The sequence below is a fragment of the Lathamus discolor genome, chromosome 1 (assembly GCF_037157495.1).
Source record: "Lathamus discolor isolate bLatDis1 chromosome 1, bLatDis1.hap1, whole genome shotgun sequence".
NCBI classification, from domain to species: domain Eukaryota; kingdom Metazoa; phylum Chordata; class Aves; order Psittaciformes; family Psittacidae; genus Lathamus; species Lathamus discolor.
In genome coordinates this window covers 37,268,092-37,292,842 of record NC_088884.1, presented here as the reverse complement: position 1 = coordinate 37,292,842, position 24,751 = coordinate 37,268,092, and the positions used below count along the sequence as shown (strand labels likewise).

The 24,751-nt window shown below is 44.4% G+C and overlaps 1 protein-coding gene across 3 annotated transcripts in view; it reads left to right on the top strand.

Annotated features, from left to right (window-relative positions):
* The first annotated feature begins 4,127 nt into the window (after window positions 1-4,127).
* Window positions 4,128-24,751, top strand: part of CAMK1D (calcium/calmodulin dependent protein kinase ID) — a 225,785-nt gene continuing 205,161 nt past the window's right edge. For all 3 annotated transcript variants that reach the window (XM_065667976.1, XM_065667967.1, XM_065667957.1), the window contains exon 1: window positions 4,128-4,456. In XM_065667976.1, the coding sequence (XP_065524048.1) occupies window positions 4,365-4,456 (92 nt within the window). In that variant the 5' untranslated portion in view covers window positions 4,128-4,364. The remainder of the gene's footprint in view (window positions 4,457-24,751) is intronic.

The following is a 24,751-nucleotide window of genomic DNA, read 5'->3' as shown; positions in this document are numbered from 1 at the left end:
ATTGCCAAGCCCACCACTAACCCATGTCACTGAGGGCCTCATCTGCCTGTTTTCTAAGTACTTCCAGGGACGGTGACTCCAGCATTGCCCTGGGCAGCCTGTTCCAATGCCTGAGCACCCTTTGGGGAAGACATTTTTCCTAATATCTAGTATAAACCTCCTCTGGTGCGGCTTAAGGCCATTTGCTCTTGTTCTATTGAGATGCCTTGCCCCAGGTTTTTGTTTCACGTTGAGCTCGTCCTAGAGGCTATGAAGCATCTGAGATACCATTTTGCTTTGAATTGCTTGCCAAGATCTACACTCACTCATGATAGTGTTGCTATCAGCATCTGTGGGAGCAGACCAGCACCAAATACCTTTGCTCCTGCTGCACTGCAGTTGGCATATGTACATACCTATGTGTGTGAAATCAACAATCCACCTTCTCTCTGGGGTTGGCCCCAGTTTTTAGAGGAAAAGGTACTATCTGAGGTTGCTACATGGTCATAAAGGCAGCAGAGGACAGCTGTGTGCTTGAGTGTTGTTCGCTTTACATTGAAGCTGCTCCAGCTCTGGTGCTGGAGGTTGCTGCCTTGCAAAGTACAGCTTGCACATGGGGTTTTAACCCTAAGCATGGGCATGGACATGTGGGTGCTTATCTGTTGAGCATGGACCTGGGCAATTGAGCAACTGGCATGTTTCTGACAGTTCTGCAGAAAAGCATCAGTAGTGTTGATTTGTAATTGAAAAGGAAGATTATATTGTATGACTCAGAAACAGCGATGGGAATGAGAGCCAATATTATCGTATTTTAGCAGAAAAAAACCAGGTTGCAAGTGAAACATCTTGGAAAGCAGATGTGACTCCTTTATTTATGCTCATTGTAATGTAGTTTCCACAGTGGCCAGCAGTGAGTGTGGCCGAGAGCCGCTGTACCATATGTGAGCAACCCCAACATCATCTGGAAGGACCAAAGTGGTAGAGATGTAGTTTTTAGTATTACTCCAAAAATCCTATCACTTTACTCTGAAATAAACCATCTCATCTAGAAGCTGATTTTAAATTTCTCCCCTAAATTTCCAATATTCCCATAGGAGGCTTTATAAAAAAGTTGGAACTTTCACATCTCCAATGTAAAGGTTTGGGGTTTTGTTGCATGGAGCGGTTGGGTGCACACGCAGTATGAGTAGCTAGGTCAAAAGCATATCAACCACGTCGACTCATTAGCAGTGTTCTGATCTAACCCTTGGCAGAGCTGCAGAGCATGCCCAGGTAATGAGAGATTGCCACCGTGCTGCTACAGAAAGGGCCCAAATTGATGTTTGAATTCTGGCACTTCTGTGTGCTTCATTTTACCACTCTATTAATGTTCATGTAATCTAGTTGTATGTAATGAAACATTGAATGCAGCCGTACAGAGCCCCATAGGCACAGCAGGCTCTGCTGTATGCAGCAAAGAGAGAACTTTTCATGTAGGATTTTCATTTTTAAAAAACACTTGTTCTTCAAATAGCCACAATAGCTCTGCAGGTGCTTGTCAGTCAAGCAAGATTACAGAATCCTAAATTCAGCCCGACATGACAGATTGTAATGACTCTGAAGGGGCTGTTACGGTCTATTGTGCCAGTGGTCCCTGCCTAATAGGAGCATCTCCTATACTTCTCATTAAAACTGTAATGGCTCCAGAGATTTCTATATTACCTGCTACATCACATGAGTTATTTTATCACAAAAAAAAGGTATATTCATGTGGTGCTGACGATGCAAGTTAAATAAGGAAAAGAAAACTTAGATTTACAGGCTGACATACACCTTTATCTTACGCAATTTTGATGCTGAGCAATTGCGGCATTGGCAAGGATTTGAGCAATTGTAAGTAAATTTTTTGTCTGTTAAAAGTGGGAATGGAAAGTGTGTGATGCTGTCTGTGCAGTGAGGTTTTAACCTGATGCTGTGGGGACCAACATGACTTCATGAATAATAGTGGTGGGTGGTTTTTGTATGCCGTAGCTCCGAGATAAGTTATGGAGCTCACCTTCTGGATGATGAAGCTCTTTGGCTTCTGTCACTCTGGAGGTCAGGGCAGATGATCACACTTGCCCCATCTGGCCTCAAACTCTCTCAGTCTTATCCAGAAGACAGGAGGTTAGCTCCACTCAGTAAACCCAAATCACAGTGTGGCATTTCTGATACCAGGTGGCTTACATGTGAAAAAGAGAGAAATTATCAAGGGGGTGGAGGTTGAAGGGAAACCTGGATTTGGTGATCAATGGCATCCTTTTAGCTCAATCATGGCTTTCATCTCCCAGGTATGAAGTGGCATGGAAAGCCTGCTTTGGAACTTGTGGTGACACTAGCATGGAGCAGGTCATAAGGATCAAGCAACAAAGAAAATAGGGTAGTGATACGATGGGAATAAGTCAGGAGCAGAAGGAAAGCTGTTCAAAACGCAGGTAAGCGCCCGTTGTAGGAAATCCCAAGCTCTTTGGTCTGCCCATGTTGCTGCACAGTCCCAAAGCATCAAAATAGAGAGGTGCGGCGCTGAATTGCGGAAGCTGGCACATGCAAAGCCGAGCGGCTCTGCCCAGCAGAGGGTAGCATTGCCCAGGCACCCCAGCCTGTTCTCCAAGTTCAACACCTTCATGCGCCTCCAAATTCCCACCTCTGCCACATCCCCTTTGAAATGGGAGGCACAGCTCAGCCCAGACCCAGGGAAAGCCTCACAGGCCTCACTTTCTACATTCTTCCCATAAATTATGGGGAATTTGGAAAAACAGCTTTGAAAGTAGAATTTTAAGGGATCTGTTAAAGGACACGATGCATGTTAAACAGGTTCGTGTGTACAATCACATCTGCTTTTATTTATATAATAACATTAAGTAAATGTTATTTAGCTGCTTGTATTAGGATTTATTTCCAGGTACCTAATGTGATGGACAGGTTTGAAGCTGCCCCTGCGGCACAGGAGTGCCTGCACCTGCCAGCAGCAAGGCCTGTGCTTTAGTCGCTTGTGTCCCAAAAGAATTGCACTTCTTTAGTGCCCTTACATATTCTGAAACTGAAGACTCCGCATTTATAAACTATAAATGTATCTCAGTTAGCCTAGGCTGTAATTTCCTCTGATGTTTCTGATAAATTCCGCCCGTCACCCCGCATCAGAGCTCAGCTGATGCCTGATGTGACAACACTAGAGGTCTCAGTGTCGCTGAGAAAAAGCTGCTTTTAGCAATAATCTCAGCGGGGCCAAGCGTGTGTGCGTGTGCCGGGCCGGTGTCCTGCCTGCCTCAGGACACGGTGCCGGGACTTGGGCATCTTGACAAGGCTACACAGCGCCCATCCACCTGCCTCCGGGCTTGGTGCCGCTCAAGGGGGTGACCCTGGTGTTTGGATGCCTCCTTGCTTCTCTGAGGGTGCTGGGTACGGGGGGGTCCGTGAGAAGGGGCGAGTTTTTGCATCCCAGGAATGTGTGTTTGTGTGTGCGCGAGGCAGGTCGGCACCATCACCTCCTCGCATCCCGGCGCACCCCGGCGCATCCCTGCGCAGCGCCGCGCAGCGCCCATCCAGGCAGCGCGGCCGCCGGTGGTGTGGCTTTGTAATTTTTTTTCCCTTGCTTTCCCTTTCCCCCCCCCCCCCCCCGCCCTTCGCTTTCCCTCCCCTCCCGTTTGACGTGCGCGGTTTTGGTGCAATGCGAATTATCTTCAGTCATTCAGTCAGGAGGGGCAGCGCCAGGCAGCAGAGCAGCGGCGGGGCTGCCTCCTCCTTCTTCCTCCTCCTCCTCTTCCTTCTCCTCCTCCTCCTCCTCCCATTGCCATAACAACCGCGCACAGCCGCTGCGCCCGCGGTACCGGCGGGGCCGCTCCGCACAGCTCCGCGGCCGGGAGTCTGAGCATCCCTCGGGGCCCCGCACGGGGGGTGGGGGAGAAAACAGTGACATCCCTCCCCCCCAAAAAGAGAACCCCCCCCAAAGGGACTTTTTCGCTGGGTGGGTCTGTCAGGGACCAAAGTGACCCCGAGACAAGCTGCGCGCAGCTGCTGCGCAGGGTGCGGAAAGAGGGAGGGACGGGGGAACCCCGCGAGTGACTCCGCGGGGCGGTGCGGAGGAGGGGAAAGGGGGGATAGAGGAGGGGGGGCAGAGAAAGTTGGTAGGAAATAGCCCAGGAAAAGTGGCACTAGCGGAGCCCGCCGGAGCGCGGAGGAAATAAAAGCGGCGGCGGGCAGGAAGTGTGAGGAGGAGGAGGAAGGGGAGAAGAAGGAGGAGGAAGAAGAAGAACCAGCAGCAGTAGCCGCCGCTGCTACCGCGGCAGAAGAGAAAGCAAAAGCCGCGCACAGCTCGGTGCCGCCCGCGTCAGCATCCGCGGGGCTGCGCGGGGTTGCGCGCCGTGGCCATGGCCCGGGAGAACGGGGACGGTGGCGGCTCCTGGAAGAAGCAAGCGGAGGACATCAAGAAGATCTTCGAGTTCAAGGAGACGCTGGGGACGTAAGTGGCGGGGAGCGGCTGCGGGGGGGTCTCCCTTCCCTGCGGATATGCGCGGGGTGCCCTGCTGGTGGGTGCGTGTCTGTCTGTCTGTGTGTCTGTATGTTCCCGTGTGCATGCATTGGTGCTGCTCCGCGCACTGCTCATCCATCCGAGCAAGAAGTCAGGGTGATCTGGAAACACAGACAACAATATATATATATATATATAATGAGGCAGGAGCTGGGCTGACACCCCTCCTCACCCTCCCAAAAAAGAGAAAAAAAGGGGCAAAAAAAGTGTTTGAAAATATTAACTGGGTGAGGAGATGGGGAAAGGCTTTTTCGTGGTAGTGCAATTGTAAATAAATGCGGTCCGACTTGCACGCTCTCCCCCAAAGCCGATGGCTGCATCTATTCGTGGACAGACAAGCAGAAATAATCGGAGTGGATTGGATGTCTTAACGGTTGTTGGGGTTTATTTCTGTTATTTATAGTGACGGGGCATAAAGATTAGTAAAACGTTAGAGTTGTGGGGTTTTTTTTTTGTCAGGAGGCTGAGAATAAACAGGCACAGATGGTGCAAGGGAGCGCGGTGCTGGCTGGTGCTTTTTTGGCTGAACGGAGAGTTTTATTTTTGTTAAAACAAATTTTCCCTTATAGGATATTGTAGAGGTAGAGAGCCGGGAGGGCTGAAGGAAGTAAGCATATAGGCTGCTGTGCGTATATATGCTGTAATTAAAGTTCAGTTGTATTGGGCGGCCTCCTCGTTGCTGTGTCCCTCCTGCTTTAATTGCAACTTGAATCACGTCTCAAACCGACGCGTTGTTAATCCCGAGTAGTGCTTTTCATACTCTGCGTGCCACTTCCAAAATACTGTGGAACAAGTTTTGACTGTAATACTTTAGTTTCTTTCTGCTTCCAAGGGAGGGCTCCCTATAAACAGAGTATTTCTGGTTCATGGGCTCACTGATTTCCTATGAACAGGCTGTGAGTAAGAATCAGGCTGGTGGTTTAATATGGAGGTGGGTCATGCAACTCTGTTGGGATGAGCACATAGTGTAACCCTCAGAAAAACACTGACTTAGCAAATCAAATGCACGCCTGCCCAGGTCTTTGGAGAAGAAAAGTGCAGCAGAAGAGCTGAGTGTTATGGTGTGTTCTCATCACCACCATCAAATTTTTGCTGTCAGAATTCCATGCCAGGAGAGATGCGTCCCTGCTTGTCACCTTAGGCATGCAGTTCCCTTCCTGAGAGGAGTGTTGGGGAGGAAAGTCTTAATGTGATGAGATTTGTTAGAGCAGCAGGACAGTTTGCTGTGGTTTCTGTTCTTCAACTCTATCATCTTCCTGGTTGTTGTGTATGAAACCCATCTGCAAAGGTTAATTTGTGCCACTGAAGAGGTCCAGAAAGGATTAATATTGTGGCCTTGATCTGTATCCCACTGAAGTTAATGAGAGCAGGTGTAGGTCCCAAGGAAGGTAAAGCTGGTCAGAGTTAATAGTTATGGATATTAGCATGGTTGTTACAAATTAAATTCATTAAATATGGTCAATTAATGTCTCAAACTACTAACCATTGTCTTAGCCTCCCCACTGGGTTAGTAAGTCCTTAGATCTGAAGCAGTGAAGTTCTTAAACTTGACTTTGTCAATCTGGAAAGTTTTAGAAAATTCAGTTCCCTGGATCACGGACCTGGGCCTGTGTACAGAAAACAGAGCTGTTTTCCAGACATAACCATATTCATTATCAATGTATATGCATTTATCAGCCTACACATCAGTTGTGCATTCCTTAGTTTCAGAGAGCAGGCTGATAATTAGGAGATCTGAATCTGAGTTTTGGTTCTGTCCTTGGCCACCCACCAGCGTAGCACCTGCAGTGCCACCAGCTCTGTGTGACTTACCAGGGTGTGAAACTGCTGAAAGATTTAGGCCATCACTGAGCAAATCATTAAAGTACTTGTTCAATTCCTACTGAAGGCATTGAAGGTCTGCTCACTGACTCGAGTAGCAGATGTACAGAGTGCAGGAGGTGGGACACGTCCTGAGTTATTGACAGTAAAGTACTTAAATAGGAGCTAAGCAAAAGTCTAAATACCTTCAAAGCGTCCGGATCAAAATGTTTTCCTCTGGCATTATTTAGGAGCAGGGATAAAATCGGCTTTGATGCCTCTTGCACTGTAATGCTGAACCGTGTTGGACAGCCATCGGCTGATCTCACCCTCTAATAGATTTTTCTCTAGCATAGATGGGCTTGGAGTGAAAACCTTGGTGTGTCAGATGAGTTGGACTGGATTAGTGTAGTAGCTGTATTTTGCATTTCTCTGCCACCTTTCATTTCAGGGTGCCAAAGTGCTAAAAGCGTTTCTAACAGAAAAGCAGCCCTTTTTCATGCAGCAGTTTTAAATGCCTGAGGTAAAATCGGTTAGAAGAAAGGAAAGCATTAAATCAGGGAAGAAAGTGAAAGAGAAACTTTAAAAACGTGTTCTCTTTCAAGTGCATTGATTTGTGGATGTTAAATCCATGGGTATCATCTATGAATGATTTGTTCTCTGAGAGAAGCCTTTAAACTGAATGAAAACTTTTCAGCAGATTTTGAACACGGGAGAGTTGAAACTGCTGGAATTATTAAAAAGATCCCAACTCAGTTAATCATGCGAGCATTCGGGCTTCAAGGAACCTCTAATGAGTACCAGCTCTCTCTTCCAGAGCCGGAATTAATTATTCACAGGTGCCTGTAAATCATGTCCAGCCACACTGATACTGAAATAGGCATCTTGAAGTGGATGTCACCTCCATGTGTAAGAAAACAGCTTTTTCCACTCAAAGAATTGCTTCCTTTGGTGGCTGAGGTCTGTGTTGTTTGCTCTGCTCAATGCTCTTGGGCAATAGTGTTTTCCTAAAGCCTTTATCAGCAATACAGTGGCTGGCTCAGATGGTACTTGGACCTGTGTTTACTCTGTTCTGCATTTACACAGTTTCTAAGCATGTGCAGTCTTAGTTTGTGGCTGCAATCTCTTAGATACCAGCGTGTCAACAAAATATTTTGGTAATATTAATCAAGAAAGTGTAATTTAAAAATACTTTGCATATTATTATATATAAAATGTATATAACGATCCATTCTTGGGCTGCTGCAGTTTGGTGGTGCCAGTCCATGCAGGACTGCAGTAGTATGGTGATGAACTCTACATGTGTGGGCTCGGAAGGTCTCTCTCCTTGAAACTGAACCTGTTCACTACTGAGCCATTGAAAGTGAAATTACAGATCCTGAAGAAAAAGCGAATAAGAATTCACAAAGTAAATCAAGGATAAAATAAAATCACAGCAGTGGGCCAGATCCGCAGCTGATACAATTTATAGTCCTGTCCAAGTCAAGACAGGTGGGCTTGAGGAAAGAATAGGATTTATCTAACTGTTTATCTTTCTGTGTTTCCACAAACTCACCTGTTGTAGCTCTACTCAATCTGCAGGCCTGGAGAGGGGGATTTCTGCCCCAGCCCTTGTGAGATGTGAATTTACACGGCAGCAGGAATGTGCTAAGAGCGACCGCTGAAATATGTTTTTTCTCCTTATTTAAATGGTATTTTGTCTAAGGCATTTTAAACCTCAAATTTTGACATTCCAAGAAGTAGTAAGATACACCAGGTCATCCACCAGCTAAAGAGGAAAGCCTCCAGTCGTTTGGTCTGCCTAATCAGATCAGCCCCGCATTTCTAAGGTGTATGTCATTAGGCCTTGTTGACATTAGAGTTATGATGAAGCTGGAATATTTAGAAAGGCTGGAGCTTAGTAACTATGGAAATATTGGTGCTGTCCTCAAAAGTGATGCAGTAGTTTCCTGAAGCTTAGTCATGATAACACAGTGTTGCATGGATATAGTCACAATGTGGTAAGAGCTGGGTGGGAAGGCAAATACACTACTCCAGTACTTTCCTAAAATACTAAACACAGTGTTTATTTAGGATTTTATACTAAATACTAAAATACAGTACAGAGAAAACTTACATGTGGTTCTGTTCTTCTCAGGAGCTCTACTGTAATATTTGGTTCATCTATGTCCTCTTACTCTTTGATGGGTTCCTGGTACTGTTCATGCCTCTTCTACACACCCGTCTGTGCTTGTTCATGCTGTGAAATGAAGTAACTCCATGAACTGCTCTCATATCTGTTTTCTTTCTCACACACACATTATCACAAACTCTTATGTGCTGTCTCCTGTGTTCATGTCCTCTCACATCCTTCCTGGTATCTTCCCCTGCATGCAGTCTCACACTAACACTCAGGCTTTTCATGAGGTGGCCCACCTCATGCTCTCATCTGTTCTGAGTTGCTCAGACCTTCATGGGGACAAGGCTACTAGAGATGACCTGCTTCAGGCCAGGCAGTCAGCCTTGACTTCCACCGTCTAAGAAGATGCTGGTGGTAGGACAGGTTGTGGTGGATGTGCCCTATGCATTTGAGTTGCTGTGTAGAGAGGAGGTGCTGGGAGGTACCACAAGGCTCAAGATCTGTTTGTCTCTGGTCAAAGATCTTCCCTTCTCATCAAATGGGTGCCAAAAGCACTTGTGTTGGGTTAAACACAATGAAACATCACTGTTTAGCTGTTTAGCCTGAGGCTTTATGCAAATTACTCAATTGTTTTTCCCTTCTGATTTTGGAAATTCTCAAGATGTAAAGAAACATGTTGGTATCTGTGCTTCCTCTGGCTCCGCACCCCCTGTGAAGATTGAAGAGTCTGATTTTTGTGTTTCTGCTGACACTACCAGCAACTTCTGCGTCTCTTTTACAACACCCCAGTGTGGCAGCAGTGGCTCTGTTAGAGTGTTTCATTTTTTCCTCAGTTCAGAGTTTTTCTTCTTTATTTTTCTTTTAAATTGCATTGAAGAAACACATCATATTGAAAAACATCCTCAGGGGAGAATATGACTTTAGCCAAAGGGCTAAATTTGAGGTACATGATTTCAGGGGACATGTTGATGAACCACTGGAGCAAACTATGAAGGTGAGTGGTTCCCATCTCCTCTGGGATGATTTGCTGGGAGAAATCCTTTTGTCATCTGAAAGCTTTTGGGATTCATGCAGGAGTTGCCAGGAAAGAGCCTTTTGTTCATATTTACAGAAGGAGATGTTTCACGGTCATTTCTGATCTTCAGATCTGTAACTTGGGGAATCTTACCATCAAAACCATGTGGGGTTAGAGATAATTCATGCTAGGAGGTGCATGGTACCTACAGCACACCTCTAGCATCTGTGGGAGGAGGAGGGAAGGCTGAGGTCCGGGTGTTAATGTTTAACTTAGCACAGTGAAGCAACTCAGATGTTTCAGTTTGTGCACTTTATATAGGGCAAGGAGAAAATTGCTGTTAGGGCTCCTTTAAGGTGACACATTTGTTTTAAACTAAGTAATCCTGTTCACTATCATGTGGCATAGTTTACTATCCAGTATCTTCTCAGAGGCTTAAAAATAGTGAGTCCCAGCTACCTGCAACATGAATTGTAGTATCTTATGACGTAGATTGTTGGTCTTCCTTGAACAGTTACAGAAAACAACAGGTTTGAGTGTTCAGCTGGAATTGAAATGGGAAAGAAAGAAAAGCAAGATGGCCAATGGATTTAAAGGCTGATGGAGAGGAAAGGGAAAAAATCTGCAGCCATTGTTGAGGAGGGATTTTTGACAGCTCTCAAGTGTGGCTTACGTATGTTTTGGACAGTGCTCATTTGAGGCAACAGTGTAACATAAAGGTCAATTTTCTTTCATTGTCTGAAAATAAGATTGCAAAATACTCAACAATGAAAGGCTTTCAGGTAAACACATCGTTTTGGAGATGCCCAGTTTGCTGTGTTGTCAGCTCACATAAAGTGCTCACGCTTCCTTCATGAGCCTTATTTTCTACTCGTTTTGATGCCTTACCTCTTTGTGCCCTGCTTTATCTCTTTTTCCTACAGCTGTTCTCTTTCAAGTACATCTTTGTACTGTCTGAGTTCCCTGCTGCCGAAGGTTACCTGCTTACCTGCATGCCTGTGCAACCAAGAAGTGTGCTTGACCGTCAGGGTGACAGTAAGATTTTTGGATAGGGTTGGAATAGGGAATTTGGGCTTTTTTTCCCCCCTAATTTTTGCACAGGGCTGAGAAAAATGTGATCCTTGCCTCAGCCAAAACTCAGTGTGTTGCTGCTCAGGACCTCAGTATAACCAGTACCGAGTTTGCAACTGCTCTTTGTGTAAATGTGAGCTGAGGGCAAAGCACGAATAAAAGTACTGGTGCTTTTTGTCAGCTGCAGAGGTAGCTGATACCCTAAAGCTTGCAACAAGGCAAACCCAGAGTGTCTGAAGACCTGGTGGAGAGGTAGTGGATGGAGTTAAACCCAACTCTTTGGAGTCCTATAGTAATCCTTTAACCAAAAGTCTATTCTTCCCATCACAGCCACAACACAGTGGGTGTGAGAGCCTTCTTCGCCGCCGCTCCTGCCATCTGGAACAGCCTGTCTGCTTCCTTCACCCTCCATCTGCTTTCACATAGGAGCCGGAATATCTCTTTCTGTATTTTTTCCTTCCTTTTTGTCTCTTTTTCTCTCTACCTTGGTGATCAACCTTAATTATTTCTGTTGCAGTCCACACACAGTTCTCCTGACTATGTGCAGAATATTAGTTGGAGTTATTTAATCTGTTCAAGCATCCAAGGATGCAATTAATATTGAATAAAGTTGTATTGTTTTGGTTCACTTGACAACAGCAAACATTTATAATAGGGTTCTGAATTTATTGCCAGTAATGGTATTCACTTAACCTGTGAGTCACAGTTTATATTCATGATTACTTAATAGGACCTAATTTTCTAGTCATTTTAGATAGCATGAAAACAAGTTGGAACTAAATGGGTGCTGTTAGTAAACAGGTAATGAGTAAAAGGAGGGAGAAAAAGTTCCTTGGGGCAGCGATCTCTCACTTTCATTGGAATTCAAACCACCTTGCTTGTCTGCGCTTTTCTGTGACTAATAATTAACAACAATAACAATAATTTGCAAACATATGTGTGGGATTGGGCTGCTCCTGAATGACAAATAGCTTAGGAATGAGGGTATTTTTCTTCTCTGGAAATCAAGCTGTTCCTTAAAACCTTTCTCTCAAGTCTTAACAGTGATGCTTTTTTGTTGTCTGACTTGGCAGTTCCTGTAATTTGCCTCTGAATGTTGTGTCAATCGTATTTTGAAAAGAAAACTATAAATAACAGTTTGTTAATAAACTTTTCAAGGCCTTTCGCTGATGTTTTCATGTTGAAATCTGTATATTGAGTTTTATGCCAGAATTACTCACCAGACAGATTGTATGAGGTTCAATTAAAATAATACTCTGTAGCAGATTTGTTTTTTTTTTTTTTTGGCTGAGTAAAAAGCCTTTTTTAGGTGTTTTCTTATTTTTTAACACTGGCTGTGGTAAGAGAAAGCTACTTGGAAGCTCTGTTTTGGATCTGATCTGTGTGTAGAACAGGCTGTGTGTGAGCACAGGGCTGGAGATCCTCTGTAACAATAGATCACTGATTTTGCTTGCTCTCTTCCTGGGCAGTGTCAAACGTCACATTTAAAATATCAACATTTTTGGACAAGTGGACTACACAGCCATGAATGTAGTTCTTCAAGTACCTTTTTCAAGAGCTGCAGGGGGGAGAAGCGCGTGAGAAAAAACAAGCTGGCTTCCATTTCCTGAGGATAGATGTAGATTTTCTTGTATTCCCAACTGGAGATAAACTAAACAGTTTCAGTCTTCTTACAGTTTCCAGGAGGAATGAAAGGGAGGTGCTTTTAATAATGCAAATTAACACGATCGTTTACCATCAGCAGCAATAAAGTGCAGCACTATGTATGGCATGTCTCTCCTAGACCCTTTGCCTTCGAACTTCTGCTCACTGAAGATTCTTGTGTTCTTGTTGTTGTCCTGCTCTTACCCATCTCCCTAATTCATGCTGAGTATTTGAAGGCATGTTCTTATAAGCCTGAGTGCCCAAAATTTGGGCATACAAGTTTTGTGATTTAGATTGGATGCTCAGTTGTGAGAGTATAAAGGACATAGAAGTTTCATCTGTGGCAGACAGGAATAAAGCAAGGTCAGGAGCCACGGAAAGTCTGAGGTCCAGGAGCCTTTAACCTCTGTGCTTGTTTTGGTGAGGGTTGGTGTGGCAGTTTGGAGGGTAAGGAGAGTAGTAGCATCCTTATTCATCAGCCGTGGGGTGTGAAGGTTTGCAGGTCTTCCTAGGAGCTCCAAAGGAAGGGTTCCTCAGATGTCACAAGTATCTCCCTTAGGACAAGTATCTCCTGTGCTGCAGAGTCAGTCTGTGACGTTGGTGTGTTCTACCTGGGCAGCATGTTTAAAACCTGCCTGGTGACCTGATGGCGAGTGCACTTGAGAAATGTGGCCACCCTCCTCCCACCAGCTACGTTGCTTGTCACAGAAATGGATGGACTTTTGAGGGTAGTACAAAATAAAACAGCATAGCTGCTCATGCTTAAATGTAGATTTGCAAAGGCTGAAAAGCTGGTGTGTATTTGAGGGCTGGACACTAGCAAGTGGAATGTGAAGGGTCTAAAATGCTTAGGGCTTTTATGACTGTGACTTTTATTGGCCTCAAATGAGATCAGGCGCTGTTGAGCTAGGACTGTTACAGACACCAGAGTCAAAGACTGTTTGCACCCAGAAGGACTTATACTCTAAATAAATGAGGCAAAAATGCTAACAGTTTTGTTAAAGACAAGAAAGTGTGTCACTTGTAAACCCAGAGCTGAACCTGAATGTTAACTCCAGTGTTATGCAGTGGATTGTCCGGCTTCTTTTAATAGCAGGCGCTGTGTCAGTACCGCTGTCTTCAGAAGTACGTATTTATATGTGATTCACCCATGGTCATCACATCGAATTAGTTTTCATTAGTTAAGGTTTGAAGATGCAAAGTGCTGTCTGTACGCTGTTGGGAACAGTGCGAGCGCTTTATTACTGTGTTGTTTCTTAGGTGCTTGGAGTAATTGCGGTCTTTCCAGAGCTGAAAAGAATTGGAGCAGACCAGGTGGTTCTTGGGGCGATGTGGGATTTCTCCCAGTGGGATCCCATCCTCTCAGCCTGGTTTAAATAATTCAAGGGATCTGTTTTCAACCAGGCTTCAGCTTTCCAACCAAACTCATTAGCTGTGACCCCGTCACCCCCCCTGTGATGGGCAAGGGCTGACATGAGGGAAACTGTTGGATGAAAAACAGTGGAAAAACTGAAATGACATAGAAAAACACAAACAACAAAACACAAAAAACAATGGGAAGTTGCTGGGCGAGGGAGGAAGAAGAGCACTTAGAGGATTTGCAGCCATGTGGAAGACTCCTCTGGGAAAGGCACAGGTTGCTAATCAGATTCATCTGTAGATGAGAGAGACTGGAGCATCCCTGAGTAATCCTTCACTGTTAGGTTGAGTTGGCTTGGAGATTTTCTCCCACTTCTCCTGCCTCTCAGCATAAGTAAATCACTGCAATGTGCCCAGCCGTGAAGCCTGCAGCATTTGGGAGATTTCAGGCACAGCAGAGTGCTTGGTATGCCCAGAAGATCCTGTGAACCAAACCTGTTTCATGCTCCCTACCCCGTTTTCCTGCAGAGTACCTGAACAGGTACAAAGGCTTTGTCTTTTACTTCAGGACGCTTTGTAGCTGGGGCCTGAGGTAGCTGAAAGACTATCTAAAGCTCTGGGATCCTCATCCCGTCATCGGCAGCCTCATGCCTCTGCAACAATGGGATTTCTTGCTGTAAGGGTGTAATTTATTTGTACAAGAGGCACGATATTTTTGAGGGGAAGATCTGACACTGTTGAGTTTCTCCATGCTGTTGCTGCTCATCATAAAAATACCACCTCCTTCTCTGAGTGCAGGCCGTGGTATTTGAGATACCTTCTCTAGCGTAATTACATAGCAGCCTGAATATTGCAAAGCAAACAAGCTCTCCTTCCCAACAGAAAATGCACCCAGACATTAAAAACGCCCACAAAGCAGCACAAAAAGCCCTACTAGATGACTGCTGCACTTATGTGCCTTTCTTTAGGGAGAGAAGGAGTCAAACAACATGTGGCTTGTTAGCCAAGTTGCTTGATGAGTCAGGAGAAGGTGCTTAGATAAAAACATTTATGGAGCAGAATAATGGTGTGACTTCTGTTGGCTGAATGACCCAGGCACTGGGGTACAAGAGGAATAACTTAGAAAAAAGAGAAATTACTTATGTCACAGATTTGACTTGTGGCCTATGCGTTTTAGGAAGCAGGAGGCTCCCCCAACATCTAGCTGGGGGAGAGTGTACCAGAAATGAGCTGAAAAAACCCAGGGTTATCAAAAGCACACAGACACAGGACTTACAGGTACTGCAGGCTGCAGGGAAGCTTCTGCTTTTGGGTACGATGAAGTGTATCTGAGGTAATTTTACTGACTAAATTTCCTGTCTGTAGCCATGTAATTCATGTGATGGATATAAACCCTGTGCTCTTGAGAGAGCCTGAAAAAGAATGTCACAGAGCTTTGTAGGCAACTGCACTGAAAGAGTTTCTCTGATGAATCTTGTAATTTTCATGGAAAGAAAATGAAGTGATTCTAGGATGGCTGAGTTACAGATGAGATGGTTTGTGTCCAGAAAGCAAACGTGCCCTTCTGGCACTCCTCAGAGAGCATAGCCAGTAGTAAAGCTTAGAGCGTGCTCATTCTGCAGTTGAATGGAGATGCACCGGGGAGCGCAAGCCAAGAGGGAGGTCTGGGGCAAAGCAGAGCAATGGGATTCAGCTACAGGTAAATGCCAAGACAGACCCATCTAAATGGGGTGCTTTCAGCTTTATTTATTCTAGAGACAGTGAGGTCCCTGTGCTTGTTTGTGGGATACACAGCTGCAAGAATTCATAGACGTGGGTCTGTGTTTCTACTCGTTCACCAGTCAGTTGCTTTCAGTGCTAGAAGGGGAGGAGTGGCTTTTCTCCAGCCTGTTGTCTCTAACAGGGATGGATGACTTTGGTAGTGCTCCACAGCTGGTGAAACAGGCGGTGTTTGACCTTGCTGAGTTTGTGACTAGAGACCATGGGAAGCTCTCAGAGGCAGTGCTGGCTCTGTGATGTCCCTCTAACTCCATTTCTGAGACACTTCTGGTAGATCGACTCAAGTATCAGAAGAAAAATGCTCACTTTGCCTAATATTCCCACAGGAACTGTTAAATTAGCTAATGGGGATGAACCCTGTCAAATAAGAAGTAAGAACTTTATGGTCCTTTCTTTTCCTCTTCTCCACATTCATGTTACATCTGCTACATGGAATCACTGCTTTCCATCTCCTGTCTAAATATGCACAAACCCATCAGTTTGTCCAGTGCCGTAGTCACATCCTGTGGGTGTGCACATCTGGGAAGCACAGCTGGAAGACAGCAAAGTGTCTTCCTTTGGGTCAGTGAAGGCCTTTATTTGTTTAGGTAAAGCACTCCTCACATGGGAAAATGAAAGTGTTGTGGAGCAGATGGAGTCTGTGAGAGCTTTTTGGGTGCAGACATGACCACAGCAAGTGCAGGGAGAATTACCTAACATTGTGCATGGTGTTAGGAGGTCTGTCTCGGATCGCCTGTGAGGGATTTCCCCTCTGTTGATGGCATGGCTGAAGTATCTTCACTGACCACATTTAATTCTGGTCTGCACCACTGCCTTCAGGGTGATGACAACTGCTTGTTGCCCTCTGCTCCTGTACTGTTACGGGTTGTGAAGTTGTGTTGATTAAAAACCCACCTTGCTAATGTCATTGTGGTGGTGGTACATAAGCTTCCGTAATCAGTTCCCTTCTCTGCTGTTATTTAAGCAACACCCCTTGCAACATGACAGTGGTTTAGATGTTCTGGTACTTTAATGCTAAAGCAAAATATGGAAGATAGGGAGATTGGTAGCAAAAATAGCTGAAAGTTTTGCTTTTAGAAGGTGCCTGTAAAATGTCTTCTTAGAGGTCTCCTTGTATGTTGGTTTTGCCCTCTGAATAGATCTTCCAGAAGTCAGGGTAGCATACAAGAGCACACCAGGCCTATTTCTCTTCTGATTTTCTCTGAAGTCATTTGTAGCAGTTGAAAATGACTGTAAAATTCTGCCTTTGATGTGCACAGCTTGGAGGTTTTCGTCTGGGCGTAAAGAAGGGTCTGTGCTACTCAGCGGCACTGGAATAGCAGCATTTTATGCTCCTTATGCTCAGGTTTCAAACATCAATATAAAGTTACAAGGCTGTGGAGGAACAGGTTGCAAGTCCAGGACAGAAGAGGAAAGGGCTGAGCATGTCCCACGAGGCGGTTCACATCTTCTACCAACTCAGTTGTTTGCAGGGATGTGCTGTGAATTTATTTAATAGAATGATGCGGGTTAAAAATAGCCGTCCAAAAAGGAGGTGGGGGAAGGGGAGCATTGCAAAGCACAAGAAGTTTTATTCTTTTCATTCCACAGATGCTATAAATCAGCAGGGAAGTCGGTTGCATTTTTTCTTTTACCATCTTGTGTCGTTAAAAAATCATCAGCAACTGAACTGAAATGGTTTTGCAAGAGCCACTTCACCAGGAACAGTTTCTGACTGAGAACAATAAAAAACTGGTGGATGCCAGGTTGAATGCGTGTGTCAGCAGTTGCTGAGTTCAACTTAAGAGCTGTAAATGGAACCAATCATCATTTCTTAATGAGATATATGAGAACAAAGAATCACAATGCTTGAATAATCTGTCACATCTCTATCAATGCTGCTTAAGCAATTACTCCGTTTGTTCAATGGTTTGACAAGGTAACATGACAAAATCGATTTACAAAGCAGATTAAATGTAAATACGAAGTGCTTTTTTTCCCACAAATGTCATTCTTAAAGCCTTATGTTTTTCATCCTTACAATCCCTACCCAGTCATCTGTTTTCAGTGGTACTGCTTGGATGAAGTCCTACATGGCCCGCAGTGACATTATTCACCAGATCATTTGTCATTTATCCATCTCTGGTCTAATGAGACTGTCATCTGGACCTTGGTAAAAATGAATGATGCATTGCTCTAATATACTGAGTATTTTTCAATGCTAAGGCTGTGTTTTTCCAGGGTCCTTAAAGCCTGGCCCTCGGTCCTTATTAACATGTAATGTAAATATTCCTGAATATTTTATTCCTTTGGCAGCAAAGTAGGAGAAACTTGGTATGAGTTCCCCAGCAGCTAAATAACATTGTATTGTTATTTAGGCATTGTACAGGGAGGTGATAGAGTCATCTGCTTTAATACTAGACATTTCATCATGTTGCAGTGGACTGTGACTGTGATGGTCCCATCTCTGTTTGTGGTGATGGGTATCTGAAGTAAACTACTAATAACAAGACACAGGGACCATCAGAGTGGACACCAAATGCCATCTTCAGCAGCAGGTGTTCACTGGTCCAACCCTTTTCTTCCGTAAATGAGTTCTGGTACTTCATATGTGCTCAAGTAGTGGGGTGTAATGAAGCTGTGGCACAGAAGAGATTCTCTTTTTTCCCCCTATGAAGTGTTAGCACCTCTCATCTCCATGGGGAGCCCAAGGATGTAAGATTTTTGTTCCTTGTACAAATAACTCTGGGATTCCCTCAGTCCATTTGTGTTTTATATATTCTACCAGATGCCGTCGATGTACCTGGCTTCATATCTCATTATGCCTTTAACATGTTTTGTTACCAGGTTCTCAGCAGAGATGTCATAAACAGCTTCTAGGGAATTGTGAGCACTATTCTTTTTATTTCAGACAAGGTGACAGGGTTTCCAGCAGCCTTTTAAATATATGTCATGGAAGAGAATAGTGTTTCTTAACTTATCATTGCCATATGACTCCCATTACTATAATTTCTGAGCAAATCACAGTCCTTGCAAAATCTGTGATACTGAAAACTCGTATGCTTCTATTTTTGCTACATTTATGCATGACATATGGACTTCCAATATCTGGTTACTCAGTTTCTGCTCAACATTTGTATTTTCTGGTGACTGTTGCAGAATCTAAATACATACTCTATTTCCTTATCTATTATTGGTGTTGCTGCAGTCTGTATCTTGTGGTTTATTGGCTAACTGTCAAGTACTCATGGCTTCATTAAGAAACAGATGTACAGGTCTACACTTTGTTTTTGTAGCTGCACTTTTGACATACTGTAAATGTCCTTAATTGATTTTGTTCAGGATAATACCATCTGCTGGCATCTGTTTCTGCTGTGGCTCGTGCTGAATACTTGTGTGTATTGTGGTCTGTAAGGACAAATTACAGTGTCAGCAAGGTATTATGTAGGTTTATTTTTTTTCTGAATTAAATGAGAGCAGAGTTTGAACATTGGATGACCTTATATCTATATAATTTAATACCTAGATTAATGCAGTTTATTCCAAAAGGCATGTTTCAGGCGAGAATAGGGCCCTGTGCCCATGCTGGTCTCTCTTAATTTATTGTTGGTGTGTCTGCAAACATATCAGATCTCCCAGACTGGGAGAAAAGCAGTCCTCGATCATGGAGGGATGAGGAATAAGCTTAGATCTGCCTGAAGCTTTGACATGAAACTCTGTCTAACGAGCAGTCAAGTCATCTTAAGCATCATTTACTGTATCTGTAAGGTTGATGGACTTCTTGTCAGCTTTTACCATAGCCAAGTGTGTTTTGATATGAAGCTTTTGGTGCAAAAGTTGTACTGGACAGGCACTGGATGAGATGTCTGCCAGGATGAAACTAGGAAAATATGTGCTGTCTCCTGACAGTCCGGAACAAAATCCTCCTTTTGGTGTAGCCTATTGTTATTTTGGTTTAAGTTCTTCATCCTCAGCTCTGCCCTTTTTATTAAATGGCATCAGCATTCATGGTAGATTTTATTGCAGTTGCAGTGTCTATGTCTGAAATGTGAAACACAATAGAAATTCCATTTCCTGACACTTTCTGTCTCTCGTCTCTGGTCATGACAAGTGCAGGCTAGTGTCAAAGAGTATCTAGGTTGGGATTTATTTGTAGTGGCCTAACTGCTCCCAATAAAAATAGTGAGAGCTGGCCTTTGATGTCGGTGAGACAGCATTAAACCGATTTTGAGATGCTTATGAAGCCTTTACCTCTCTCCGTACCAAACACATGCAGCGGTGACAGGGAGGAGAGGTGGGGTCATGCAGGAAATGGGACTCCTCCAAATACCACTGAAGACAGGGAGATGGGTGTGCTTAGTTTTTTAACAGAAGTGGGTCACCAGTCTGAAATACCTGGTGTCCCAGCAGGGCTGAACCAACTGTTGTCCTTGAACCAACGTTGTCTTTGTGGTACTTCATATGGGCAGGATTCAGTGGAAAACTTAAATACAGAGAGCCTTCAGGGCTGTACATGTATATTAGAGCTCACGTGAAGGTAATTGCAAAAAGCACAGGTTCCTCTTTTACTTTGCCAAGCAGTTTCTTTATCCCAATGTCCCTGCAGCTGCTGTTCACCCACTGTTGATATCCCCAGTGTTGCTACTCCCATATTGGTACCGCTCAGGAACTGGACTCTGTAGAGTCATGAGCTTTGGAGATGACATGGATTAGTGTTAGAGGCATTTATTGAGCGGAAGAGCACTAGGTAACAATTTGGGAGACCCGGGCTCTGTTTCTGACTGTGCCACTGGCCTCTTTTAGGACCTTGGAAGAGTTGCAGCACATCACTAGCTTGTTTTCCCCATCTGTCAAAGAGTCACTGACCTACTTCGTAACTCACTCCGAGATCTAACTGATAAAAGCTTGCTATGCAAGGTGTTCAAAATGTACTGTATAAGGTGTGTTTTTGACATGGTAAGACGGTAAGAACCTCCCCTGATGGATCTAAGTATGTTGGAACTTGGCTGCAATACTCATGTTTTGGAGATGATGCTTTCTGTGGGGCATGCTTCTACCAGAACCTGCTCCCTTTCCTAAAAATACCACTGACCCTCAAAAGATGTGGACAGTCCCATCTCAAAACCACTAGAAATGGGACAGGGGAGTGAACCCTACTGAAATGCATTTTGTTTTCTGAAACTGCTCTATCTTTCAGTGTGCTGGGAATACCAGCAGGGCAGAAAGACCTTCTGTGAGCTCTCAGCTCCAGCCAGCTGATGGGTTCTCCAGTATTGGTTCACCAGTGGATGGACATTAGGGAGACAACTGGAAGGAATGTGGGGAGGTTTTCCCCTCCTGTGCTATCTAGGTTATAAGTGGAACTCTGAAAATAACAGTGGTTTTAGCATCACACTGCCAGCGGAGTGGGATTTGCAGAGCAGTGGATAAGGATTTGTACTCACCTGAAGAGCCCTGCAGTGATAAGACAATATGGTCTTGCCTTAAAGATACATCTGTAGTGTTAGTGATGTGCTAGTTATCTTGTGATTATATTTATTTAATGTCTAACAATGTTTGTGCCTCTTAAAAATCAGCAACTGAAATCAGTGTGGCGAGTAGCTACGCTGACCCTGAAGCAATAAGCTTTTTGAAACACGTTCAAAACATCATAAAAGCAATCGGAAGAATGTCTTCATTTCCATGTCTGCATAGGGCAGAAAGTGCGATGCAACAGGAAGAGAGTTGTGTTTCCACTCATCGCAGTGTTACTGTGTTAAGAAGCCTTTTTTGTAGGCAGAGTGCATTCACATTATTCCTCTGATTCTAGAAAAAAAAGTAAAGCTAGTGCATAAATTGGAAAGTGGGCTTTCATTTAAGCTGTATGGTTTAGATCTGCTTGTGAAGGATGCTGCTCTACAGCATTTGGCATTCATCAGAAAAAATCTCCAAGTCTAAACAGTTTTATTATGCAAAGTTATATGGTTGGAAAGTAAAACACTCTGTTTTATTCTACTTTGAAGAACAGTGCCAGCTGATGGATGTCCTGTCAAATTCCTCATAAGCTTGCAGGGAAGGTGAAGAGCTGTAGGTCTCACTCTTCAACCTGTGGCTGCTATAAGCAAGGAGTCCTGCTGGAAAAGAATGGTTGGCCGCGCCGTGGGTAGGAGAGCATCTGTACTCAAGAAACCATGTGGGTATTCTCAAATGATGTGTTGCACAAAGTGACAGTTAGCAAACCATTGGCATCTTCATGAATTAGGGTCCCAGTATTTGGATCTTTCCATTCAGGTTTTATTACCAGAGCTTTATATTACTTACAAGACACTTCCACTGCTCCACACTAGTGGGGCGTATGATGACTGTGCTTTTACATGAGTGTAGAGATTTTCCTGAAGTGAATTTTCCTTAGTGATTTAGGGAAAATAATTTTCTTGGTGGATATGGACTGCTGAATGGTGACCACGAACAGGCCTCCTGAGTGATTTTCTTGTGTATTTCTGTACATTTACACATAGTGCAAGGGGCCAAGTTTGTAATCCCACCCAGTTCATCGCAGTAGCCATAAGAGCCCATGGTTTCGGGTAGAAGACCTCTCTAGCTACTGCAGCTGTGACGTGAGCTGTGGATCAGACCTCAGCCCTGCCAGGACATTAATGCCGACTGGAATCACCACCAGTTTGCCCCAACGGGGCAGCCCAAACCATGGGGACGGTGTTGCAGAAGCAGCCACATCTGATAGGGATGCCTGGCCCTTGGTGTGCTGCACCCACCCAGCTCTGAGCTGCAATGAGCATGAATCAGAGCCCTTTTAAGCCGTTTTGTAAAACATCACCACACAAGTATCTTGGCAGGGTGAGAGGGAAAAAACGATTTAGCTTAGCACGCTGTTGATGCACCATAAATATTTTCTGGATTCCATAAAAGCTGCAATAAGGAAACACCAGCCTCCATGAAATGCCCTTTAAAATGCAGTAAGAAAACTCAGTATATTAATAGGTTCCTGTTTAATCAAGCAATTCTTTAAAATTAAAATAAACTCTGAATGCTCCTCCACCACAGGCAAAGGAAATGTGTTGTTTTGTATTTTTGGATAGCTCTAGCTTTTCTGGGAAGAGGCCTGTAGCAGATCGAATCATCCGAGACAATAAATTTGGCCTTGAATAAAAACAATTTCTTGCATGTAATTTGGGTTTATTCTCCTCTGAGGCTGTGCTTTGGGTGGGCTGTATAAAACTTGGTGGTCTTTCAAAACCTTGAGGAAATACAAGAAAGGGCATGTTATCTCTTCACCTTGTGCATTGCTGCATCTGCAGAGATCATGAAAAGTACTGCTTTTTCAGACAAATTCCCAGGAGTTACTGTTGTTCTAAAGGCAGTAAAGATGCGGTGGGATTCACTGCCCCTAAAGGTCTGGGTGCATTTACCTAGATTTAGGCATTCAGTGTCATTTGGGATGTTCCAGGGTATGTGAAACAGCCACATGAAGCCAGCAGGGGTGACACTGCGTGTGCTGGAGACAGGCATCCTGTGGAAGCTGAAAGCTGGAACAGCCGAGAAGGTCCTAAATGGAATTAAATGGCACATAGGGATTGTATACATATAGGTAGCTCTATAGCATCCCTGGACACTGACAGTTGGGTCCTGAGGCAAATGGAAAAGCAGAGTCCTGAATGACCAAGGTGTCTGGTGGAAACACCTCCTCATTTGAAACCAGTCCAGGATTGATATAGACCAAGAGTGGTTGCTCAAGGCCATGTTGGACAGGGCTTTGAGCAACCTGGTTTAGTGGGAGATGTCCCTGCCCATGGCAGAGGGCTGGAACTGAATGAAGTCCTTTCTGACCCAAACCATTCTATGAGTCTAAGAGGCGTTGCATCAGGGTGTGGGAGCTGATCTACTGGTTTGAGAAGGACTGAGTAGGGGGAATGCTGTTCATAATATAAACAGTGCCATAAGGGTTTGTTCCTGCTGGTTCACGGTCTTACATGTGAGAGTAAACATTTGATAGCTCCGCTGCTCAGTTGCAGTTGATTATTGAAATTAGACCAAAGGTACCTCAGACTGGGCCATGTTGGTCACCAGCCAGAAAATGCAGGCATGTGATTTGTCTCTATTCACCTGTGAGAAAACTGGTTGTGTTTCATGTTTCTGTCTTGCAGCACGTTGCTGGGACTATTGCTAGGCAGTTAAATTCATGGCAGTTTAGCTTGTGGAGGATCGGTCCCAGGGACTGGGTGGGTGTAGCCGCTTCTTCTTTGTCAGATTCAGGCCTTTTACTGCATGTAAAATCTTCCATTAAATACCGCCGGCAAAGTAAAAGTTATTTTGATTGGGTCTGGTTTTATTCTCTGCATTTTTCTTTGCTTCATTTGCCAGATCTCCAATTATCTCTGGAAACTTAAGACAACCTTTTTCAGTCCTCTGAGGGTGGCGGTAGCACTGTTCTCCCTCCCTGGATTTGGCACAAATAAAACATTCCTTTAATGTTGGTCATTTGCAAATAAGCTCTTGCAAAGAAAAGGTAAAACCACACTCATCCCCACTTGAACCACTTGGGCTGTTTTCCTGTAAAACCTCCGTTGTGACAGTCGCATATTGGGTTTGCATCCCAATGGGAAACCTGTGTGATCCCCTGCTTCTGCTCTGCAAAAGCAGCATCCGCCATAATTAAACATTAACTCTACCTTTGCTTGAAAATAGCTGTCACCATTACTCTTTGCAGCTGTGAGGTATGTTTTTTGTGTGCACACTGATTATAAGCTTTTAAAGCACGTGCCTAATCTTTATCTCAGTCGGCATTTACACTGAAAGGTGATTTGGATCCTGCCTTTTCACGTCAGTGCAGCCAGTCTGCTTGGAATGACTTCTGGGTCGTTATGCAGAAAACCAGGAATTTTTTTGCTCCTGGATTAGTGGGTGGTGGAAGAGCCTATCTGCTGCCTTCACATGGTAGGATAGGCAAGAGTGGACAAATGGCTTCAGTGGAGTGTTTCCTTAAGGAAAAGTGGGTTGTTGGCAGAGGCACAGGAGGGTGGGAAATGGAAACTCCAGCTCTGTAGTGGGGCTTCCTTCAGCCCCGTTTTCTCTGAACCATCCTCCAGCTGGCCAAATCTCCATCCCTCTGCAGTGAGGGGATGGACAAATGCGGGAGTGATGGCTGGTTTTGGCCACTTGGTGCTCTGTTGTCTTTGAAGTTGTGTTACTCTTGTCCCTCTCTTGCATGAAGCCTTGCTGTGCTGATACTGTGCTGCCTGGGGTTTGTCGAGGATTGGGGGCCAGAGGGTGAGAACATACAAGAAGTGGAAGAACAATGCCCTAAACCCCCAACTTGAGCCAAACAAAATTAGAGGGGAGTGGGAGAGTAGGGGAAATACGAGTCGTAGCTGGATGTGCTGAGTTTAAATTGTTTCTTAGGAAAACCACTGTGCAAAATGGTTTTGTGGCCTGACAAAAGAAAAGGAAAAATGGGAAAAATAAA